This window comes from Dermacentor albipictus, chromosome 10 (assembly GCF_038994185.2).
Source record: "Dermacentor albipictus isolate Rhodes 1998 colony chromosome 10, USDA_Dalb.pri_finalv2, whole genome shotgun sequence".
NCBI lineage: Eukaryota > Metazoa > Arthropoda > Arachnida > Ixodida > Ixodidae > Dermacentor > Dermacentor albipictus.
Window position 1 is genome coordinate 10,839,148 of NC_091830.1, and position 25,673 is coordinate 10,864,820.

The 25,673-nt window shown below is 43.5% G+C and overlaps 1 protein-coding gene across 1 annotated transcript; it reads right to left on the reverse strand.

Moving 5' to 3' along the window:
• Window positions 1-1,448: 1,448 nt before the first annotated feature.
• On the reverse strand, window positions 1,449-24,381 carry LOC135917882 (venom metalloproteinase antarease TserMP_A-like). The gene is made up of 14 exons (XM_065451494.2): window positions 23,698-24,381; window positions 16,887-17,074; window positions 14,982-15,080; window positions 13,104-13,215; window positions 11,873-11,938; window positions 11,171-11,286; window positions 10,162-10,233; window positions 9,933-10,063; window positions 7,915-7,967; window positions 6,930-7,038; window positions 6,183-6,350; window positions 4,790-4,928; window positions 2,114-2,233; window positions 1,449-1,611 (listed from the first exon to the last, which is right to left on the reverse strand). Exons 1-14 carry the CDS (start codon window positions 23,765-23,767, stop codon window positions 1,585-1,587), a joined length of 1,470 nt encoding a protein of 489 aa, XP_065307566.2. The 5' UTR covers window positions 23,768-24,381; the 3' UTR covers window positions 1,449-1,584.
• Between the last annotated feature and the right edge of the window lie 1,292 nt (window positions 24,382-25,673).

Here is a 25,673-nt window from a genome sequence, read left to right on the forward strand (position 1 = left end):
CTGGAAGAACAAGGAATGCAAGAAAGTCCCGCAAGAAGGTTAGCATTAGCCCGTGAGACCGATATGCTACGAGACCCAAGGCCACCATAGTATGGTCATTTGCGTTTTTAAGAGTCATGCATACAGCGTGTACGGATGCGCAAATGTATGTAAGAGCGAAGCCATAGCGAGACTTAGTATAGACGGCACAGTCATACTGTATTGTGAAGTAGAATTCTAGTTGACAGCAAACATGACAGCCCTTACTATACAAGAATCAAACTGTCTGCTCGGGCTCGTTTGCTCACACGTGTACCGGGGTGAACTAATATGGAATGCATTTTCGTTGAAAAATATTGTTGCGTCGAAGTTCGAAATAAAGACGCGGATATTTGAAAGGGAAGAAGAAAAGGACGACTACTGAGCAAAGTCTGTTTTTTGCGTTTCGTAGTCGATTACGAGGCCCACATAAACCTTTTCCCCGTGCTCGTAACAGTTTGGTAGAGGCGCGGAGTGAAGCTCAATTCACAGCGCGGATGTCCGATAAAAGGCGTCAATTCACAGCTGATATCGTGGAAGAGCTTCCACGTTTATGTGACTCGTACTTCAGGCACTCGACACCGTGTCATCCACAAACGATAGGCCTCATGAAGCGCACTAATCTAATGACCGCCAAAATGCTGTCCATGTACGTTCCGTCCGGTCACAAGAACTGGTACGTAGTTCCACCTTTTATTACTCACGCGTACAATACCGCCAAACACGAGACGACCGTCTACAGCTCCCTCATTTTATGTGCTCGCCCGCCCAGGTATACGTTTGACTCTGTCTTACCGTTCTACCCCCATGGCAACTTGACGGTCGCCGATACTCTATGCCCCGGTGGAGATACTCGGCGACTTGCGCGTCTGTGGACTTTGGTGTTGGGAGAAAACGCCAAAGCACGCTACGACGCATGACATCGGCCGGTTATTTATCCCCTTCGTTATCCAGTTTGGCTTTGGACTCTCACAAGGAAGCGTGGTTTGTGCCACGCTTCCTTGCCAAACGCAAGGAAGCGTTGTGTTGTGCGTTCCTTGTTGTGCCAAACGCTGCTGGCAAACTACGATGGATCGGGTGTTGTCCTTGACAAGATCAGCGACGTGAACTATGCTCTCGAGTGCCTCACGAACACTGGCAGACACCTTGCAGGAAGACAAGTCACGCACGTCGGCAGCCACGACAAGCCAGTTTGACTCGCCCGGTGGGTTTTGTGTGCGAGGAGAGGTATGTTGCTTAGAAGCGGGAAAAAGAGACGCGGATATACAAAAGAGAAGAAGAAGAAGTATACGACTGTGAAGCAGTGGCCGACTTTAGGGCCGCAGTAAACCTTTACCCTGTGTTCGTAGTCTGTTTCGCTTCGGATTTCACATGATCTGGAACGGTTCTGCAATCTTTCCCGCAAGGCATTGAGCAACATAATCGATGTTGTGTAAAACAGCGAGGATTTATTGGGTACAGTTTCACGAGTTGCAAATTAAATAACGCAGCGGCCGCGCGACGTTTTATACACTGTACAGAGAGGATTTCGTCGAACGTCTCCTCTTGATTTTGTCTTGAGTGACTTCATTGACATACACCGTTGATGCATTTCTGCAAAATACAAAAATAGAATGCACTTTAGAAAAGCAAGCGCATTTATTCCTTAACCAGTGCAGGCAAACGAATGCTCTCCTTAGCTTTGAATTTTCACGAATGAATCATGAGCCGGAGACAATCTTTTTGTGTTTCTCGGCCCAGCACCCCACAGTGTCTTGAAACAAGCAGTGATTTATTGAATTGAATGATGGCGGAAGAAAGTGTGGTATAATGGAGGTTTTTTAGATTAGGAACTGTGCTATGATGAGGATTTACGACTGCTGTAGAACCCTATACGATAAAGAACTCTATAGAACCCAGTGCAGCCGAAGTTAATGCTGTGATTTTGACTGTCATGTCTTTTGTTATTTGGATTTTGGACGCTATCATGCGTTTTATGCCAATCATACGTTTTAACACTCAGCTGCGGAACTGGTACACGGACTTTCATTTTTAAGTTTTCTGGCTATTCTCATTAAATATTCGAGGCACACAGACCACTCGTGTCAGAACTTACCTTGCCCTCTGCGCATGTCGTACCGTCCAGAGCGTTCGCTTGCCTGAACACGTAGAGACCCGTATATGGATTTACAGGGTAGCTGCAACGTATCTTGCATTGCAGCAAGTCCGCCGGGTTCTGGTATGAAGCAGAGAGAAGACATTGCGAAAACAAAATAAGATCTCGTTTCATTTCACTTTCTGCTCAAATACTTCTGTATCTGAAGATATTGCATGAGGGATTAAACACTTTTGTAAGCCATTGTCACAAAAAAAGGTATGTACAGAAACACAATGGCAACACGATGGTGAGATGGTGATGGTGAGAAACAATGAGATTTTCCCGCAACCACACACCTATCCCTAACTACTCGTATACTCTGAACGCAGTCTTCCTTGAATATGTTCGGCCTTATAAGTATCTTGGTGTACACATTACCAACTTTTTGTCGTGGGCTGATAACATTTATTACGTAACATCCAGATCCAATCGTATGGTCGGTTACCTAAAACGTAACTTTTTCCTTGCGCCATCTCATTAAAGAAGCAGTTCTATGCCACTTACGCTCGTCCTGTGCTGGAATACCCTTCTTCCGTATGGGACCCCGACCAGATAACACCTAACAAGCTCTAAGCAGTTCAATATCCCTCTTAAAAGTTTTTTTACAGTTATCTTTTTTCTTTCCTTTGATGTTTTTCTTTTGCGCGTGTACGCGTACATAGCGCAATGACCTATGCGTTGCCATCTTAGTCATTACGTGTACCTTATGACAACATGCTATTATCTTTAATTCATCTTTGTTGCTTTTTGATTTGCTATTTTATATGAAGTGCTCCTTACAAAATCTGTATATATTCTTTCTATGCGCCTGCCCTCTACAATGTTGTAAAACCTTGAGGGTACAATAAATAAATAAATAAATAAATAAATAAATAAATAAATAAATAAATAAATAAATAAATAAATAAAATTACACTATGATTCTGCCATGGTAATCAGCTGGTGAAAGCGTCGACCAAAGCGTCAAAGAGTAGGGAACCATGGCGACAAAATGACAATAGATTCAATGAGTGCAAATATGACCTTAAATGGGCCGCGACCCTAACATTTTGAGCTTTAATTTGTCATTGAATGTTAAACCGTACGCGACCCACAGCAATGTCTTAAAGTTTGAGCACAATATGTGCGGTAGAAAATATGTATTTGAAACTTTCATGTCGCAGTTGAGTCATATATTAGTTTGGTAACAACGACTGGTGATGAACTAAAACACACCCCCATCAACGGCCCGCTCAAAGTAACGGAAGCTAATCTAGAAGGCTATGCTTTTATGCATTGCAAATGCCGGAAGCGATCGCACAAGTAGGAAAAATGTCATGGTCGAAATGTGTCGCCAGTGGTCAGCCGGGAAGATGGTTTCTGCATGTGCACGGTGTCTGGTAGGTGCTGCCTTCCGCGAGTGACAGCGGCGAGTACAAATCAAGGGTGACGTCTTTAGGTGCACGTTAAAGGACCCCAGGTAATCGAAATTCCCGGACTCCTCCACTACGGCGTGCCTCATAACCAGAAAGTAGTTTTGGCACGTAAAACCGCATAATTTAAATTTTTTAGGTCCACCGTTGGTTGCTAGAGCTTGCGCACTAAATCGCGCGATCTGGTTTCCAACTGTTTTGGAGCAGACGACACAGCGGTGGTGCCACGTTTCCTGACGCCGCACACTTTATGATAAAATGTCAGTCACTATCGGTGGGAGAAGCTTTGAGGAAACAGCTTCAAATGGAAATTTCTAGTTAGAATTTGCGCGTAGAAAACCGGTTTTTGTCTTTATCTATAAATATATTGACCACCATACTCAGTTAAAATGATAAAGTGACAAGAGTTGGACGACTGGGTCATGGGCTCTTTCAATATTTTAGGCGTAATATCACAATAAATATCAAAAGTTATGGTTGTCAACATGACATCTATGGACAGAGGCCACTTTGAGATGTATTACGCGGTCATTATTCACGGTGTACATGCCAACTGACGAGAAATCTTCCTTCGCATTGTTTGCATTGCGTGTTCATACAATTTTATCCATGCGGCTTCATATAAAACGCAATAAATGTTCTAGCAACAACACTCGTCTTGAAAGTTGCATCTAAAGCTATTGTGCGGTCCATCAAAAATGTTTGAAGGGCTTATTATTGCATGCTTATAGAAACGAGAGCACTGCCAGACAGTGTACTACAATAACACCTGGCCAGGTATAGTAACAGTGTGGTCATAAAATTGAGATCATATTGTGCACTCTTTCTTCTTTTGCTCGAGGAATAACGCCTGGCGAGAAGCTTCTGCAAGCTTGCCAAATATATTAACTTCGAGTTTAGAAAAATCTTTTCTCAGTTTGCCACGATTTTTTTTATCGCAACGGCTGACACACACTGAACACAGAGAAAGGCAAAAACAAGTAAATAAAGAAGACAAGAATTTCTTTTGTTTTACTTGTGTTTGTGAGCCGTTTTCCTTCGAAAATACTTCGCAATGAATTTGAAAGACTAACCCGACTCTCCACCTCACTGCAATTTGCGTCATTTGAAGCTGCCATAATTGAGCTCGAAATTGCGCTTGTAAGCTTGTAAGACACACAAGATCATCGGTGCGCGCAGATTGCTTATATTCCTATAGCAGGACACAAAAGTATACACTCACTCCGTCCGTCCACACGTAGGGTATCTCAGGGAATCGTATCCGGCAGTAGTCGATTGGGTGCAACTGCTCTCCTGGGAGACGCTTGTCTAGTCTTAGCGGATAGTTGAACTCTTCCAGAAGGCAGTTATGACTTCCACGTCTGAAAAATAAAATAAATGCAAACATTACAGGGTTGAATTTTGTTTTTTTAATCAGTGGTTTTATGTAACGATGTAGATGTCTTGATCGTAAGCATATAAATTTGCAATTCGATGAATGATGTGTTTTTGTTATATTTGCAGTTTTTGTATTCCTTATGTTTGCATAGCCTATTAAAATGAAAGTTGTGACATGAATGCGCACAGTGCCAATTATACTTTGGCGGTTCGCACCTTGTCACAGCTAAACGTTTTTTTGTATTAGATTATTTTACTTCAACGAAACAAGTACTACCAGCATAATTGTATGGGTATGTCTATTTAAGTATAGGTATGCCGTGGCACATTTTGTTACTCTTGCTTCAATATTGCGGTATGAATCACAGATGACATTATATGTTATCGCAGTTTTTCTGAGCAAGTCACCGCTTATTTTTCACTTAGCCCATGATGTGATGACTACGCAATTGTTAAAAAAAACTAAATCGACTTACTGTTGTGCATGCAAACTTCAAAACATTTTTTGGAGTTATCTGCTATTTATTATTTTCACACTTGTTCGCAGAATTTGCTGCCGTATTTGAACATTTTTCTTAGCAAAGACATGTTTTCTCTTACAGCTATGCCACTGCAGTGTATGTCATTGCTGATGTATGTCACTTTGACTATTCCTTGCTCTGTCTCATAGCGTTGGCAGGTGCCCGGCACCACGTCAGGCCGATATGCTGCCTTTAGTCCCATGCTACTGGACAGCGGTTGTCCGAAATATAACTTGGAAGTTGAATTGAATTAATCAACCTCAACATACTTATTGAGTCGAAAACTGCCATTTTCGCAGGAATCATGAAAAAGTGGTCTGAAATTGTGGGAGCTGTTTCTTAGGTAGCGTGACTATGCCCTCTTTGTTACGGCAAGGTTTTTCTACCACAGGTGATTTCATTTCTGTGACTCACGATAACAACCCGAACAAGGTCAGAAATTAAGGTACGGAAAATTTGTAGACGAGACCTCAATGAAAGCGTTACTACATCAGAGATTGCTTCCATAAACTTTTACGGAAACCACTCGAAAAGACCCCCGTTATTATCGGAGCCTGTCGGACCTCCACGTTTCTGCAATGATCTTTTTTCCTGGGAATTTGATAGAGGAAACAACGAATATATCACTCACACAGCTGCGGGGCAATACGATAAACTACAGGTACCTTTAGCTATAGTTTGACAGATGAGCAAATGAAACGAAACGTATGTGCTCACCTTAGCAAATGCATAATCTGGTTGACGCAGCACTGCGAGAACATGTACTTGTTCAGGCCTCCGTCCTTGTAGCTCATGATGAAGCCATCGTCCCAAGGGCAGTCGGTTGCTCCAGGCGAGTCGGAAAGGTAGTCCGGTGGAGGGTCACCGTCGTGAACGCATCCCATTCTGGGTGAAGACAATAGGAGAGGCGCCTGGTTGATTAGGGGCGTATTCCCAGGTGTTGGGACCACGACGCATAGCCATTCGAGAGCCAGCATGGATAGAGGATAAATTTAATGCATAGTGTGCTAGCTAGCGTACCTTCCTCCAAATGGCAATGTACCAGAGCTTGAAGTCTGTTCTTGGAAATTTTCTTGCTAGAGCTTCTACCATAGTGAAGCATTAGTACCTCGCGGATGTCGTATATTATACAGCAACTCTGGAAGCCTTTCAATCACCTTTATTTCTTTTTTCGTAGGGCGCCAACAAAATTTCACCAGGATTGACATTATACGCTGCGTAGAAAGACTAGTCAAGTGCTGCGTAGAAAAGAAGGGTGCTGTGGTAGGATGCGTTTCTGTATTTAGGGAACAATATTCAATTCTGAAGGTTCAACACACTGCGCCAAGGTTTGACCTACAGATTCCACGTGCATTTGTTGCAGTATGCCCTGACAATAATATCGAGCATATGTGTTTGGTGAAATAAAGGTAGGGCTTGTTTTCATAATAATGACATGAGAAGGCCAACAATGCTGGCACTTACAAGTGAGCCATTTCGTGCGTTGCCACCTGAACGCCGTCGTACGTTCCCGGAATGTCTTCGCCCAAACCAGTCCTCTGCACGGTGCAAGCACCTCCGATGTAGGCCACGCCTGCAGAAAGAGAATATGATACTCAAATTTCTGCTGGTACATGTGCTGAAACGGTTGTAATATGCCAGTTTTAAGCAAGTTTTGACGTCATTGTACGTTGAATCTCGAAAAAACGCAACTGTACACTCGGTATCACAGAAACACGCACGCATGCTCGCGTTTTTCATTTCAATTTCAAATGCGAGATTCCACACTTCCGCAGATTTAGCGTAAGTTGGCTTCAACCACCGGATTTGTGATGCCGCACTTTGTCCACTTTCGAAGTGGGCGCTTAAAGGGTTCGACCAGTTCTCGCTAAACGCAACGCTTTCGTATCACATTTAAGCAGGCATTTTTGCAATGCGGCACTTAAGGAAGAACAAATACCGGAATATGATAATTTTGTCTGCGCTCTCACTGGCAGTCTTAGTTTTTCTCGTGGGGAAAGAAATTGAAATGCATTGAGATCTGCATGTTCATGACGTTGTGGCGTAAAAAGGTACTTTCGTTTGGGAGCTTACAAGAAAGGTAGTGGTTCCATTGTGTCGGTAGCTTCTATAGCTGGAAATACGTATATTACACATGTATTTCGTGAAGTTTTGCGTCGTGTGACTAGCGATAACATTACTGATATAAGTGCGGATCATAGGTTATAAGACTGTGAACGATGATATCCCAAACAATTTTGATATGCTAGAAGATAACACTGAGTTGATTATCTCACTGATCCAGATGAGTCTTGCTGTATTAGACATGATAGAGCTGCTGACAGGGAAGCGTGCCTTCATGATAATGCACTGTTGCCACTGTATACAGTAATAAAATTTGCAAGTGACAACTACACAACAAAAAGTCGATCTTGCAGCACTCTAACACAATAATGAAGCAGTGCCTCACCGGCGACAGCGATGTGCAGCGAGTTGGACGGTGTCACTTGCGCGATGTCTCGCCTGTAAATTAAGATACACAAGTTAGCAATTTGTTCCAATTACCGCCGATACTAACGTTATGCACAGGAAACTGAATGAATGTCACATTGCTGACTCATAAAAGTTTATTACTACTATATCAAACGATTTCCGGAAACTTCTAGCTTTGGTAGGGAATGTACAAATCACAAACCTCATGGTCTCGATAATAAAAGCTTATGCTAATTAACTAAGACTAATTACTAGCCTTTGACTGTAAAGAAACTGTAAGTATGACGTAGGCATTAGTGCGAAACGTCGGACTCGTCGAACGAATGAGCGGCAAGCCTTTAGGAGGAACGGACGGAATTAACATTTAGGCAAGAGAAACGCTTTCGCGTAAGTTAGTGAATCAGATAAATAGCGAAGATTCATTATATGCAACTGAAAGTTCCGCTGAAAATATCTGCTTGTTTCTTTCTTGCGCTATAAATAAACTTCAAGTATATTATACAGGGTGTCCCAGCTAACTTTAGCAAGAGATTAAAAATATGCGAATGCCACGTAGCTGGAAAGAACCAAGGTAATGTTGTCTGCCGTCGCTTGAAGATACTCAAATTATTTTCTCATTCTGTCTAATTATATAATTAGTCTTAACTAATAAATCAACTTCTCAAATATCATTAGATGAAAAGTGTCAGTGAGAAAATTGTAGAGCAACATGACAAAACTCCCGATACAGCTTTCTTTCGCTCAATACGTGTTACATAACAGTGTTTTTCCGAGCGTGAAAGAGGCCCACGAATACACGCAAAGTGCCTCGAGCGGCCAGTAGCGCGGCAATTTTGCGTGCATTTGCGGGCTTCTTTCACGCTCAATAAAAGACTATTATGTAGTACGTATTCAGCAGCAGAAAGCTGTACCGGAAGTTTTTCATGACGCTCTAAAGTTTTCTCATTGGCACTATTCATGCAACTATAATTTTTGAGAAATTGGTTAATCAAATAAGACTAATTATCAAATTAGGTGGGATAAAAAAAAGTAATTTGAGTAGCTCCAAGCGACGGCAAGCAACATTACCTTCGTTCTGCCCAGCTACCTGGCATACGCATATTTTTAAACTCTGGATAAAGTTAGCTAGGATACCCTGTGTGTTAAGTGTAAAGGGTGCGAGACTGGGATGATTTGCGAGCTTTGTGCTCGCACCTCCATGAACATGAAATGAAAAGGATGACGAAAACTTATTTCATTTATTTTGATTTATTTAATGTATTTGGTGGTTATTGAGTAACAAAGAAATCAAGTGCCAATTGAGGAATAACATCAACCGCGGTCTAAACAGAAAAAATGTTTTATATAATGAAAGTTCAACGTTCCTGTTAATGAATGCATGCAGCCAAGAGTTACGAAGTATGTAATTCAAGCATTAATGCGTGAAGCAGCCGCTCGTTCGAACGCACTAGCAGGATCAACTGTGATGACGTCAGCCGATAACGTATTGCACTCGGTGATAGGCTTGGAAAACAGAACAACATAAACTGTTTGATGTGCGCGATAAGGCAGCAAATTGTGTTCACGGCGATGTCTAGACAAGTGTGATGAAACAGGTGTTACCTATGCGTGGCGCATGAAATTTCGCTGACTGCGTGCCTTGTGAGTAAAGAAATGTAGGTTTTGCTCTCTTCCTTCGCGTCTCCAGTTTAGGGATATAGTTATGAAGCATGAGTGTGGAAGCTGAATCGGTAGACCTAAATTTATCAAAAATAAATGGGGTCGAACGTCTCTAAACCATTTAATGCCTGCTTTTGCATTCTTGTGCGTGCAAGGATTCTCATGTCACACACGCGTACTCAAGTGTTGGCAGGGTAGCAGTCTGATACCCTAGAAGTACAGGAATAATGATTGCTAGGAATTTTCACGTAGTTACAGAGGAATTTTTATAGCGCTTACACGAGGAATTCCAGCTTATTTGGCACGGTGTATAGAAGTGCTACAAAGCGCTCTTACCCTGTGAGGAGGTATGCCATGTCGTAGTTGCCAGGAATGTAGCCCGAAGCCAACCTTAGTGTGAGCGCGGCAATGGTTTGGTCTGCATTGACGTAGTTCCCGGCGTACTTGATGTAGGTTTCTTGATCAGGCTGACAAGACAAAGGGTCGAAATGAAATACGTAATCCGCAAAGTGCTTGGAGCATTTTCAAATACAGTTGGGATAACATTTTTGGCGCTACAACTCACCGTGCTGATAATGATCGCCGTTAGCCTCATTCTGATGTCGATTCCTGTGGCTGTTGCGTACCTGAGATTGACCTATAAAATTTGAGCACGAGGGATAAGTGAACGCTTGCATTGCCGCATGTAGAAGCCATGATCAGCGTATATCAGATTTAATAATAGGGTTGTATTTATTAGTTGTACTCCGGTGAATGGCGTAGAAACTAAGCACCGTGCTGCTCTCCAGAATGACACTGAAGAGGAAGACACACAACAATTTGAATAAAAGGATCATAAGAAAAAGCCCGTATGAAGCGTTTTTGCTGTGGGAATCATGGTTCGAGGAAATTACAGTTTTTTTTACTCAAGGCAAATTACGTGTCGCTTAGCCGCATCCTTGCTAGCTCTAGAACCATTCGAAGCCTCCTTTACACCTTACAATATAATATAGGTAAATAAAAGCAGCAGCGGCACCTTGCATGTTTACCAAGCTGACGGCTAAGTTTCACTAAGTCGATACAATACCACTGTATTTTTTCAACCGGACAGTAACTGGGATCCGAGACGCAACGTTTCACGTTCTTTAATAATAATAATAATATTTGGGGTTTTACGTGCCAAAACCACCTTCTGATTATGAGGCACGCCGTAGTGGAGGACTCCGGAAATTTTGACCACCTGGGGTTCTTTAACGTGCACCTAAATCTAAGCACACGGGTGTTTTCGCATTTCGCCCCCATCGAAATGCGGCCGCCGTGGCCGGGATTCGATCCCGCGACCTCGTGCTCACGTTCTTTAAGAACAGTGCTGAAGGTGAAATTTGTATCCGCCAAACCGGCCGTTTGTTTATCAAGGCCTCGCTTTTGAGCGAATAATACCGCTATTTCATTTGTCAGTGCATTAGAATAAAGTTCTGTGGAATGAACCTTTAGTAAAATATAAGCCGGGCTTCGAAGAAAAGACCAGTGACTCGTAGTAAATCGTGCTAACTGACTCCTCAATATAAGTTTGAAGATGCAGGTTATTCACTTACGGCGTTAATGAAGATCCCGACATAACGGATGAGATCACCGCGTGTTTTGAAGTTGCTGTTGTGCACCGAGTCTGATATGATGACTACTTCAGGACGAACTCTCAGAGTTCTGTTCGCTGCAAAAACCGAAGCGGGAGTTAGTCTTCTGAAAAAGAAAATGATAAAGCAACTTCGCACAATTTTAACGTGTTCGCTCAGTCATTTAAAAAAAAAAGCGAAGTGCAGATGCAGGCCCACTTTGGCAATGTAGTGCCTTGCAAATGCCAATGATAAATTGCAAAGGTCAATGGTATACTGCAACAAGAACAAGAATGACAACGAATAAATTGACGAAAAAAATTTTTCTTGCTTGTTATACCCACAAGGGCATTGGCCTGTGTTCGTCGTGGAAACAGAACAATATGAATTCATGTTTTCACTAACATGAAATCAAATACTAATATCAATATGAAAAAAGGCAGAAATGAACGCAACATAAGCTAATCGAAAGTGACCATTTTAAACCTCTCAAGTGCTTCCGGCTCTTGCCTATTAGCAAAATTTACACTTCAAACGTACGATATGCCACCTCGTTTCGCCTAGTTGCGGCACGAAATGATACGCGCACAGACCATCTTCTGCCGAGTCATTTGCAGAGAACAGCAGAATTGTCATCATGGCCACGAATAAATTAAGCGTGCGGCATATCTCGTGAGTACTCACTCAAGTCGGCTTTGGTGACTTCATTGGTCTGGATGTCATCAGCTAGCGTGGCGTTGTTGGTAAGAACTGAAAAAAAAAGCATTTTCTTAAAAGTGGCCGTTCACGGGATGACATACGTCATCCAATTTAATACACGGGAGTGAAGAAATTGTTTCTCCTGGTAACCGCTGCACCAATTTTGATGTAGTTTATTACATTTAAATATAACTGAAGATCTGGTAATTGCAATAAGTACATTTTCAGTCAATGCCACCGATTGTATAAAAAACTGTAAAAATTGCAAAATTTGGGAAACTCATGCGTTAACTCAGTTGTAACTCAGCAATAAAAGTGGTATCGCTCATTTGTAAACTGTATCTAATAATACATCCTAAGTGGACAAAGTTGATATACTATATACCACTTTGAAGTATATTAAAATGAAATTCACAAAACTGTTCTTTAGTAAATGATGTTTGCATGTCATTGGGTGGCTGCCTTTGCTAATACGTCCAGCTTTGTGATCGGCTGAGGTTTACTCCTACGGAACTTCTAATGTAAGAACTTTTCGTGAATAAGGGTCCCGTTAATTCCTCTATAGGAGTGTTTCGAGACCCTTAAGTAAACGTCGGCACAATTACACGTAAGCTGTAAATTTATGTTGCATTTATCCACATGAGATGCTCTAACAAATGCATTTACAGAAGTTCAATGCCTGGTCTGGGTACAGAGTTGCCGATTTTTAAACTTCGTGCTTCTGTTTATAGAAAGAAGCAGATTAATAAAATATCATTCTAGGTCCTCAATCAAAACTCGGCTTCTGACAGTTGGGAGTATTTGACGTTTTCTCTCCTACGTACCCACATTAATTCAAATTGGTGCAGCGTTTGTATAATGCGATAATCTCTTCGTTTTACATGCATTTGAATAGGGAAATCTGATTTGGCTCCGAGATAAAGCTTGAGCACTTTTAAAGGCATGTAAAGATATGGTGATGTTTGTGATGTCTCAGTATTTTCACCGCACGACCATCTCATCTCTTCTAGACATCAATCAACGTTTACTGCTTTAAAAGTACGGAACTACGACGTGTAAGGATAAATGTCCCTGGGCTAAGTGATTCCTTGGACGTAAGGAATATTCAGCAAAGGCAGTTCAGACGGGCTTGTGAGGTTTAGTCCAGCATATGTAAGGTTGTTTTACGACAACCAAGGTTCCTTAAACAGTGTGTAACAATGCATAATATGCTTACTAGAATCCAATACGTGAGTGGACTTGTCTTTGACACGGAATACCTTGTGTGCATTCACATTGTCTTTATCGTTCATCGGAATGATACGCAGGTCGGTGTCAAGAATTCCTTCCTGCAAAGAAATGCATGCGTAAGACTCTGGGACCACACTGACATAAGCTTGCGATTATTGCTTTTAATATGGCCTAAGTTAGGCCGCAACTAGAGGTTTTCCGTTAGATATGTACACACGCGCATATATGTTTCACAAATTAAAAAAAGATCTACAAAGCATGATCGAAAACAACGGCTTGCTTCGCGAGAAGCAAACAGCCGACTCTTTCGACCAGACATTATCTCGTCACAGAATGTGGCAATGGTTTAGAAGCCCATAAACTTCTCGTTCCTCTCAGGCATATTTCAGGCAGACTGCACACTTCATGAGGATCCAATAAAGGCCGTAAGTAAAAGACATTTTGGAATCGCCGTTAGACGTATCCATATGTGCGGAAAGCTATCTTGAACCATGAAAATAAACGAAAAGCACAGAAAGATGCCTTGACACTTTGTGAGCAGCGAAACAATTTCCTTGTTACGCAGCACGCAGCACAACTTTAATAGTAGAAAATATTTGGCTATCACGTTGGTTTCAAAAGAGAACATTGTCACTTACGGCAAGAGACATAGTTAAATAATGTGCTATGAACTCAAATGGACAGCTATAGTCGTACTCCTGTCATATAAGGCGTGCCTGTCTACAAAACCTATTCCATAAACTCTGAATACATCAATATCACTGAAAAGTAACGCTTGTCAGAGGAATTTGCGTTACAGGTCTTGTTTTAAATACTCGTATAAAAAGAAGGTTGAAACATAACAAGCTTCCGTCGGCATCATTTCATCATATGAAAAAAAGCTGTGCGTTGTCGCTTTGATTTTGTTTTATACGAAATAATGAAAACACTTGCTTGTAAGCTTCACCGGCCGCGCGACAGAAGTTCAGCTTACAGATGTAGCGCGTGCCAAAAATATTACGCCGAGCGAGCAACACGAGTAGAGTACCAAGTCACAAAAACCTTTCACCAATTTCTAGCGGAAGCTGATACACAGCGCTCGAGGCCCCTCAGTAAAATGAATTGTGAGCTAGGTGAGCTAGAAACGAGATTCGGGCGCCGATTTCTACCCTAATGGCATACGTTCAAAGGATTACCAAGGTAACCCTTACCGCGAGGGAGCTTCTTCTAAATGGCAGCGGAGCAGTTGTTCATTCTTCTCTGGAGCGCACACCGAGGGCTTGTTCGTGAACACTCAAGCAACTCGGGACCTTATCAACCGTGTCGCACTGCGGGGAACAAAAAAAGAAAGCCTAAAAAGCCCCTGGGCGCTTTCGAATGGAGCAAACATTGAAACGCCGTCGCCGCAGGATGCCGTCGCGCGAATGAGGCAGAGGCCGACAATCTCCGCCGCATCTCCCTTGAGCTCGGTGAACGTACGCCGCGCGGCGTACGGTATGGAAACCTTAATTAGAACGCTATGCCGAATATTGAGTCGCATAACAGCGCCAAGGAAGTTCTAGCTCATTTACTCCAAGCTTCTTCGCGTTGCCTGCTTCTTCATATACAGCTCGTTGGAGGCTCCCGATGGCACCCAGCGATGCCCGTTTGTACCTGCCCCGGCTGAACGAGGCCACGGAAACCTGAAGCACTCCCGGGAGACCATAAAACGTGGAGAGTCGTCTGGTGTGATTCGATCGATTTCACTTTTCTACAATTTTCTTTTTTTCCTTTGATCTTTTTTTATCCGTCGCTGAGGAGGCGCTGACTCGGGCGGCGTCTGCACTGAGTTTCACGTTTTTGTGTGTGTATTCGTTTGTCGTCACCGTGTCAGTCTCTCACGTACCACGGTCGTGCGATTGTTATCGCGGTTCCTCCGGATCATGACGCTCGCCGCACCGTGTTCGTCCGAGAAGATGTTCTTGCCGATCCTCGTGGTCCGCAGCTGCAAAGTGAAAAAGAAAGATCACCGAAATCGTAAGACCTTTGCGCGATACGCAGTCACTACTCTGGAAATACGGCCAGTGTGCGCCTGCCACAGTGACAGCAACAAAGACCCGCAATCCTGATGCAAAGGGTTGCGGAAGAACCTGTTCTGGCACGGCTACAGTGGAAGTGGCATAAAGAGGTGTGGTCGGTAATGCGCAATAAATTCCTATAGACGCTTATCGCCTGGTGTTTACTGTTCTCTTTCACATTGCAACACGATCTGAGCGCTTGACGCATGCAGTTTGCAGTTTACAATTGCATTGTTGTATTTCATTTTGTCCTCATATCTATTCATTGAAGCTGTGGTCCATTTATGAGTCAAATTTTTTACCCACCGCGGTGGCTTAGCGGCTATTGCGCGGCTAAGCGCGAGGACGCGGGATCGAATCACGCCCGCGGCGGTCACCTTTTGATGGGGTCGAATTACAAGAACTCCCGTGTACCGTGCACTGGAGGTGCGCTAAGAACTCCAGGTGGTCGAACTTAATCCGCAGTCCCCCACTACGGCGTGCCTCATGATAAGGTCGGGGTTCTCGGACGTGAAATCTCAGAATTATTTAAATTAAATTTATTCGTTAGAAATGTTTCCCTGGCAAATGAAAAGATAAAGATAAGAAAAGGTTTTTAATCCACGGTAAAACATTACAGTGACAGTGATTCAATTCTTTGCCCGCTAATTGAATGCGGTCTGCGAGAGTCGATACACAAACCTCGAAAGGTACTTGTAAACGAGTTCTCAGTGTGCAGAAACTGTACGACATGATTCCAGTTCTTCTTACAGGGGTTTACAGCGCACAAGCCCAACGCCCCATGTAAGACCAAACTGAACTTTTATTGAGAGGAGACAAGCAAATCTTGATTTTGCGGTTGCGGGGGTCGACTCTCTCAGCTCTCGTGGAATCTGATAATTTAGGTGTATTGGGGTGAAAGTCTGATTTAATTTCGGTCAGGACACTCATACCAATAAGCGTAATAAACGTAGACTTACTTGTTGTTGTAATAAAGTCATTTCTGCAATAATTGCGGAAATGAAGAAAGTAGATGCTTCATGGAAATAACTATGAACTATTGGGACAGCTAGCCAAAACGTTTAGCTAATAGTGTGGTACCTTTGATGACCGCTTTTTTCGGAGCGACAAGACTTGTGAATAACACTCAAGAAACTGTACAAATCATGACGTTTTAAGTTATTTAATAGTAATCTGCTTGGTTTTGATAGGAGCCATTACGATCAAGCTTGTTTATGAATGCAGGGGTAACAAAATTTATATAGCCCGAGGATGGTGGGGTAATTTTTTTCTAATTTGCTAATGCTCAATCGCAAATGTGTTTGCTTGTATGAGCTGTTCATAATTTGCGAGCGGGAGGGCTGCACTTGGAGGTAAAAATAAGGTTTTAAGGCGACTTTGTGTAACACTATACTTGATTGTTCTCACTTTATTTTAGATACGCCGCAAATTTGGAAACTTGGTTTGCACCCCATTGACAGCATAAGAAATACATCCTCAACGTGCTGTATTTTTCGGTCACATCATTGAAACTTCGCATGTGTATTGAAGAAATACTTATTTTTTCTATGCTTACCACACATAGATTTCTTCCCCGGTAATCTCCTATTTTGATAGGTGATTGGAAAGCGTTGCTTTAATATGCACTGCAGCGATATGCTCTTGAAATCTGAGGACCTTCGGTTTAATTTTATTGCTCTGGGTTACGAGCAGCTGTGATTTCAATTTCTGTATAACGAAGAAGGCTCACTCACAATTGAGTCCACTGGCTTGCCATCCTTGAATGTTCTGATCAGTAGCCTTGGAGGAAGCACGGACTCTTGATGGAGCATCAGTTCGTAGCCGTCCATAATTTGGAGAAGCACTGCACTGTCATCGACTTCTTGCAGCACGGGGTAAACTATGGTCTCGGTGTCGAAGACTGGGATGTAGTAGACTGAGTCTGCGCCGAAAAGAAACAAATGGCCACATCCCTTGCTTGAATGATGGTACCTTATTCCACAGGAAATATAAAGACAAGACCATGGTTAATGATTATTACGTGCTTATTCTCGTATAGCGCGAAGCAAAGTATTTTAGCTTGTTTATAACGAAGTTAAGAGAATGACATGTTTCACTACAGGTTGTCACAAACGGCGCAATGCGTGATTACGCGAGATAGAAAGGCATAGAAAAATGCGTGAAACGAGTGCTGTCGTCAGACTCAGTGACTCATGCACTCAGGATGAAAGAAATAGCAAGAACGGTGACGAAGATGACATCGTCACCATGATCTATAACAACAAAAGCCGGAAATCTGAGTAACGCGGCACTGGCGGTGTCTACCACATGATGTACGTCTTTTCGTGTTTACGCTGTTTATATATTTGACTTAAACTACAATTCTAGGAATCAGTTTGGAACTATTCCGACACTAAGTTCAAACCTGTGGCTATAGTTTCATTAGAAATCAGAACGGTAGGGCTATTAAATTTGGAAATGTCTCTGTTATGGCATATATTATTATTAAACCATGGCGGGCAGGTTTGCCACAGATAACAAACGTAGGATTATGTCACCTTTAAGCAGTGCAACAAATTGCTCATGCTGTTGAAAGTTTGTACTGATGTAGTGCACACAGAAGCAACGATTGCTTGACTTTAATGTAAATGCAGTGTCATGAAGTAACATTTAAAGGGGTCACGAAACACAGACAGTAATGTGGCAGGCGGCTCATCTTATGCTTCGCACCTCGGTATGCTGCATGTCACCGAATAACAGCGTCTAAATAACCATTAGGTAAGCGTACTCTCTTGACACGATGCCAGCAATTTTCTTCAGTTTGTTTTCAAGATTTTCTTGGTGCTTCGACCTACTTCACAAAATGTGTGATGGTGTTCGTCTGCCAACGCATGCGCATTTTCGCCGCTGTTACCATCGCATCGTTGCAGTTATGCAAAACCAACAGCGTCATCTGTTAATTTTTCTGCAGCCTTCATCTAGAACAGCGAGACTGCTCGTTGTCGGCGTGATGTAATCGCATCAGTTGCTGACAGTGAGGAAGTAAAATATACATGTGAGCGCATCAGAACATTATTCTATATTAGACAGGCAAGGTAATAAAATGTGATGGTGTCAATAAAAGGGAAAGGAAGAGCATCAGACATATGCGAAAAAAAATGAAATCGAAAGCAAAGTAGCGCAATCCGTTTGTGTATGATATTGTGGGATTAGCCGAGTACGCTTTGTCTTAAATATTTATCTGTCGACACGGCTTGAGGAATAAATGGACATAAGTTTTTATGATGGAACTGCAATGGTCGTAACTCGCATCCTTTAGGCGCCCAGATACACTATATGCTTCAAATCGAGGTAATATTTTGGGAAAAAGTTACGTCTATATGAAATCTGGAATACGATTATAAAATTTTGAGAACTTGAAATAGGACACTCATATCTGAAGTTTTCGTCACCATGCATGTTCCAGTTCTGTATTTTTTCTTATCGGCATATACGTAGGAACTGTTATCTTCTAAGCTGTACAGAAAACACGCTTTGTCAAACCCAGCAATATGGCGCTGCTGGTACACGGCCCTTAGTTTTAACAAGGCGAACTAATTGCTGCACACTACGGAAAAAAGAACGCGAACGATGCCAGAAACGATAAGCATTGCAAACGCAACCGTTGCCAACAAGTCCTTCATTATCACCATTTTTTTGCAATGGGCTTGCACATGCAACGGCAGTAGGAAATGGGCATCATCCAAATACGCGCGTAATATGCTAAACCTGCGCGTCAGTGTATAAAAACACCGCCACTCTTCATGCAAACTTGCCTGCCTTGAGCACTACGATTGCTTTGTTGATGCGGTTATCAGTTGGGCTGGGCACTTGCTCACGAATAAGAAAGAGTTATGAGCGGATTGTTTAAATGCAGTACGCTTTTGTCCTTGATCCCGCTTGAAACCATTTGCGAAACACTTTCGCTGTTGGCATGGTTTCGTCACGGTCTATTTCACGGTCAAGGGGAAATTCAGTTTCATTTCCAACCGGTCACTTGCAATTGCGACCATGATCAGCTGTGTCCACTAATGTGATCTGTATATGCAGGGCTATGTCTATGGCTTTTGTGCTGCATCTTTGCCCTTGCAAATGTTTATACGCACCGAGGAGGTTGAAAAAACTCGTCGAAATTCTATTTCTTGCACCCCTAACTGACGTGAGACCACCGACTACTACGAAGTGCCTCGCAATGATGGCGGCATTTTGCGGCCTACTATTTTCCTGTACTCGTATGTAAAACATTAGGCCAACAGTTTGCCTTCAATAAGAGCCAGTTGTTGAACCTTAGGGCAACGAGACGCGTTACTGCTTGTATCAAGCAAATTTATTGTTCTAGTATGGCCGCGAAAGACTTGCAACGCTACGAGTTCAGTGTGTCCGCTTTCACTATCGAGAAAAGAGAACCCATCTGCAATCCATCTTTTTGTTCTTAATGACGGCCGCCGCCGCCCAAGCGGGTCACACTGTGAGCCTTCCGCATAAAAGCTAATCAAGACCAGTCGCACAGAGCCGCTCACGAGTGCCGTAGATTTACTGCGCACAACATAAGTCACGAACCGTTTTATGCATGTGCGCTGAACCTCGCATTGATTAAGAAAGTTAATCGTCCTCATATTCAAATTCTGTTCTACAGAGCGCAGTTGTTTTTGTTTTTGAGGTCACCTCTTTTCTCGACTCTTTATGCTAGACAGCTCGAGTGCACTGCAGAATGATGCACTACACATATGTTCTTACGCGTAACTAACACTTCTTTTTTGCCTAACGTAACGGCATTTAGCTGACAACCTATGCTAAACTTTCACTGATTTCAGGCGCCGTACCGGATGTTGAAACATGGGTTATCAAGGACACGCAATGAACTGGAAACAACGCGGCAAGTAGCTCAGTATTCCACAATTATGGAACTTTTTCATGACATACTAACGAACGCTGTTAAGCTTAATAGGTAGGTCGCACATAACAAATTGCAAATAGGTATGTCGATCTGGGAGCGGAAGTTCAGCACCCCAGAAAATACAAAAGGGGTGGTGAAACCCATATTGAAATTATTGCACAAAGTTCGCGTGAGGTTACAGATTTGGCAGTGTTTTTTCAAAGCTAGGTAAGGTTTCATGAGAAAGAAATCATTACGCAATGTTCAGGACTACAGTCTCAGTCCTTGAACAAATCCAAATTCACAAAAATGCAATTTCATCGTCTCGCTTTGAGTATACTTTCGGTCTTCATTTTTTCCGATATGAGGCAACACCATTTTTTTACCCAAAAAGTAGTAAAAATGGTTTTAATAAAATGTTTTACCAGTTAAAATATCTTCAGTGCTGCTTTATAGTGACCCTTTACAGTGTCGACGTGATGCGTTTACTGTGAAGCGTACGATCAGAGAGCAAACGGGGATAGCCAATATTCTAATTGCGTTAAGAGAAAAAAAAGATGGAGCTGAGCAAGTCATGTAATGCGTAGGTTAGAGAACCTGTGGGCCATGGCGGGTTATAGAATGGATGCCAAGAGAGGGGAAGCGCAGTCGCGGACGGCAGAAGACTAGGTGGGGCGACGAAATTAGGAAATTCGCTGGCGCTAGTTGAAATCGGTTGGTGCAGGAAAAGGGTAATTGGAGATCGCAGGGAGAGGCCATCGTTCTGCAGTGCGCATGAAATGGGCTGGTGATGATGATGATATGCTTGAAAGAACCCCAGGCAAGATCCATAACGCTTGCCTCAATCTCCTCATCACTCCTTTTGTTGTCACCGTATTTTGTATTGTGTAATTTTTTTGAGATCTCAGTGTGCATTTTGACGTTGCGTTGTGTGACTGGTTCCAGGGTATTGGATATCTGTATAGATTCTACCGTAACGCTTTACGTCTTCCGAGCGAAGATGTCTTAATTTACGTTGTAGCTTCACCATCGCCGGTCTTAAAATCTTACGCATTGTTCTCAAATGAAGCGCATTATTGCTCGAGCAGTCAACGATAACTTTAGTTCTTTTTTGTCAGTGGGTCGTCGCGCGGGCACGCCGCAGGTGGAAGTCATATCGGCAACGGTTGACGGGTGAAATTGATCGGATCTCCGCTTTAAATTAGGGCGGTGAGAGTGACACTATTTGTTGCGACTAAGGAAACATAAGACTAAAGAAAAGCCAAGAAAAGCGCGTCGTCGGCAAAACTCACCGAAGGTCGCCGCGCAGAGCTCGCATCCTGAGCAGCGCGTGAGGTTTTTGAGGTCGCAACGCCCCTAATGTGATAGATAACCGAGAAACGCACAAAAAAGAGTAGGAAAGAAAGTACTCATCACCGGTTTTTCTAGCATCAATCTGGAGCCGCATTTATAAAGCTTCCAGTTCGTAAGTGCTTTTTTTTCATCGGCTGGCCGCCTTCGCTACAAAATTCCCAGCGAGATTATTGGCTGCAGTTTGCTCCTCTACCCACAATTTTTGCATAATTGCTTTTTTTGTGGTGAATACAGGCCATGTTTCTTCACGAGACAGCAACGTTTTGCGGTGCCTCATACTCCACTGTAGTTCCTCTTGTAGTGACATATCCACGTGAGGCATTTCATTGTGACGTTAAAAAAACGTTTTCTTTAAATATTCGCTATTAAACTCCTCTATCCTTTAGCTGTTATCTTTGAAGCTAGCGGGTCGTTATACGTAGCGAATTTTTTTAAGGATGAAGGAAAGTGTTCTTGGCTTTCTGTTGCCTTTTATAAGCTGAAATACTTCTATACCGATCACACCACGTTGTTCGCTGCTGATTTGTTTTACTGAATTTATTTGCATTCTTTTTATCAGTATGATTCTCACGACGGGCTGCCTTCTCCAGCTTGGTAAGACGCTCTTATAGATAACGCTGAACATTTTGTAAAAGCTGCGTAATGGTGACGTGTTTTCACTGGCCAAAACATAGCGAGATAAATTCATTTTTTAAATATTTTTAAAGCGAAGCCTTTTCAACGCGAAACCACCACTGGTTTGAACTGGGACATGGAAATACTGTATCAACCACTTCTCGCTGAAGCCGCCATGATGTTGTCGGTGCATCCATTGAACTATGCGAACGAATCCGGCACCGAATTCAAGAAGTTTTCTTTGCCATTTAATGGCCGCCTTCTCTAACGGCATGTCCAGAATCAGGACTGGCGGACATTTTCTCCTAGGAACAGTTCTAGAGTAAGAGGTTTCTGTGAATATGGGCCCTATTCCGTGCAATACTGATCTTGCGTTCAACTTTGCGAAATGCACTAGAATTTTTCAACTTGACTGACTTCCTCCGAAGTCCGTCGAAGCAGACTGCAGAAACTTCACAGCCGGCCAAGTAAAGTCAAATGAGTTGTGAAGGAAAATGAATTGAAAGCCATTGTCGCATGGCGATGAGCACTGAGTTAGAGAAACGGCTTCAACGACGCTGCATCATTGATCGATGTCTGTGTTACTTTATATTAAAATCACTTCTTGCCACACTAGTTGGCATTTGTTACTTATACGCAAGACACTGGCGAAATGCAGACAGCAGAACGCAGAAGGTTGAACCCTCGATCGTTCATGTGTTTTCTCCTTGCTTCAGAGTCTCACTCATTCTTCTATGTTAATGCTGATCGTTCAAATGACTAATATAATTGCGCAGTCTTTATCGACAGATGTAAAGTCACCGTACGTGTCAGGGGGCCTGTCGCCGGTTCGCGTGCCTCGAAGACTGTTGAATCGTCGACTGTTGTCACGAACGAACAGGGACAATGTCCCTCACTGTTTTTAATTTCAGAACTATCTGATTGACACGATGCTTGTAATTGGCAGCCGTTGTAGTGGCTTAGCTTGTAGTAACTAAGCGTAATGGCTGCGGAACTCTAGGCACAGGCGGTACATATGCAAAGCACAGACGCAAAGGAAAAAGTGCAGAGAGAAGCTGGTTGGCAAGCTTCACGACTGCCTGGTTCAGCCAAATATTGTTGCGCGTCTGCATGCCATTGTATCTCTCACTTTATTTCAGGCGCCAGCGCAGTGGCTGCTGCTACTTCAATTCGTTAACCGTGGATTTCGGAGCTTATCAACAGTAAAACTAATTGTTGGGCTTGCTAGTGCTGGTACTTCAAAAAACAATGCAACGCAAACACAAGGACGTAAATGGAAACACACGCGTACCTTCGTGCCCTTTAGCCTTGTCTTGTACGGTGCAGTGTTCCGGCTTGCTTGGCCTTTTTTTTTTGCTGTACGACACACGCCGAGCTTAACGATGCCGAAATCATCCTGGTAACATTAGAACTGAAAATTGCTTCCGGAGAGTTTACGTTTCGTCCTGTGTGCCTTACCTATCGCGGAAGGAACTATCATATTGCAACAAATTTTCAAAAGCAGTGCCAAGTGCATGGAATAGTTTTGACAAAAACAAAGCAACACAAAAACAAGTCCTCGCCTCCTGCTCCTAGCTTGTCAATGTGGTTTTGCATATGAATGCGAGAGCGCTAGAAATCGTAACAACTGATAGAGACACTTACAAAGAAAAAAAAAATGCAAAAAAAAATCGTGCCCTCACCTCTTGGTGCGGACGCCACCAGTACCAGGCAGCAGGCGGCGAAAGCGGCCTGCGCCGCTCGAAGACCCATAATCCCAGTGAGTGCGCTTGGCTGACTTCCGAGCGACTGAGATCCGCGCCGGTTCCTTCGGCAGAAGCGGGATCTCGCAGACTTGAGGGCCGCCGCTTAGCGCAGCGCAGTCGTTGTTGCCGACGTCGTTGTCGTCGCCGGGCGCGGTGGAGATGGCGGCGGCGGTAAGGGACAAGGCCAGCCGAGGTCGTCCCCTTTCAAAACCGCTCTGGGAGCAGCGTCGCGACAAAAATCACCCGACTTTCCGAGTTGCAAGTCAAACGAAAAGCGCGGAAGGTAAAGACGCACAAGTGAAGCTGCGCGATACTGGAGCGATTTCGCGAAACCAGGAGCTCTGCGGGCTCGGCGATTTCGTACGGAGGAGGCCTCGGTGGTTCGACTCAGCGATGGCTGCGACCGCTTGCATCGGTGCACCTATCAGTATCGAAGTAGCTGTAAGCTTGTTGAACGTGCAGCTTTCGGAGACGCGGTGATGGAGCACGCGCGTTCGTTAATCTGAAGCGGACAGCGGTCGGGCAGGGAGCTTATATGCACCTTCGATTTCGCGACGAGTTGTTGCGAAAACGGAAACAAACAAACAAAAGCAGAAAGAGGAACTTGACGTCTACGACACGTGTTTTGTTTTGTGCTCGGTTGGTATAAAACCCCTTTCCTTCTACTAACACCCTTGTATACTCACCACTAACTCTTTAAAGTACGTGTTTGTTCGCAGGGGGAAGTCGAGGGGGACAGGTGCGAGTGGAGGGTTCGGTCGCGTCGAGTCACGAGATTTAGGAGGCTCGCAAGAAAGAGTTGCGTCAGCAGATGCCCCTTTCGAGTGCCAGAGGTGTTTCCCCGAGGGTCGGCTGCCAACGCATACCTTCTCTCACCTTTTGACTTCTCAAAAGTATTATATTTGTCAATGCATATTTTTTTTTTATTGAGGGCTCGCAATACATCGATTCTTTCAGTCCCCTCCACTTGTAGAGATGCTTCACATGTGGCAGGAGTTGAGACACTGACATTTGCCGGTGTTTAGGCTGCATTCCTTTTGTGACAGCGAGTACCGCCAGTTTATTGTGCAACTTAAGCCGTTGGTGTCTTTCTGCGAGAACGATGGCACGATGTGGCGTTTCTTTTTCTTGCGTGCAAACGTTTTTTCGACGTAAATTTGCAACACTGCGTGCACTGTATCTTGTCTAGAGAGATTGAGTGCTTCGCTTGCTGCAAGTGCGGTTGTGTTCTGCGAGGTGCGTCACCTCAGCGATGCACAGGAAGATCGACTCTTTTCAGTTAAGCAAGCTGCAACGTTGGTTAGCTGTTTCGCTTTCTTCAGCGTGTACAGGTGCTTGCTCGTAGGATTTCGTACGAAACTCCGGAAAGCGCGTTGCGACTTACTGTGAAAACGTGACTCCACAGCGTTTCTCATGGTGATCTCAGCACGAATATGTGGGCGTAGATGGTCAGGAAATGCTGGCAGAAAACGATGGATTATTTAAAAACAAATCGCGTGTTATGCCGATTGCCGTGTGGTACTTCTCAGCGTACCTAGAACGTGGAAGCTGGCTCTTAGAGCGTGATCACGAAGCAAAAGGAAATTTTGTGACGCGGAATTTTGAGTAGCCGACCAGTTTTGTTGGAATTTTAATGAAGGCGACCATATAGTGATAACATTGCCGGAAGACATGAACATAGTCGGTTCTTGCAAATCAGTTCTGCGGAATACCTCAAGGTGGAGGAAACGTCATGAAAAGGAAAAGTTCTCATCCACGCAAATTCGGCACGAATCTACAAAGGAAACCCCACACAGGTTTCTCAGAAAGAAAATTTTGCAGTTGAGACCCGCATCCGAATCCCTGATCCGGTATTCGAACCCTGGACCAAGGCCTTTCCGGGGTGGTCGCTCTACCATCTGAGCCAATTAGGA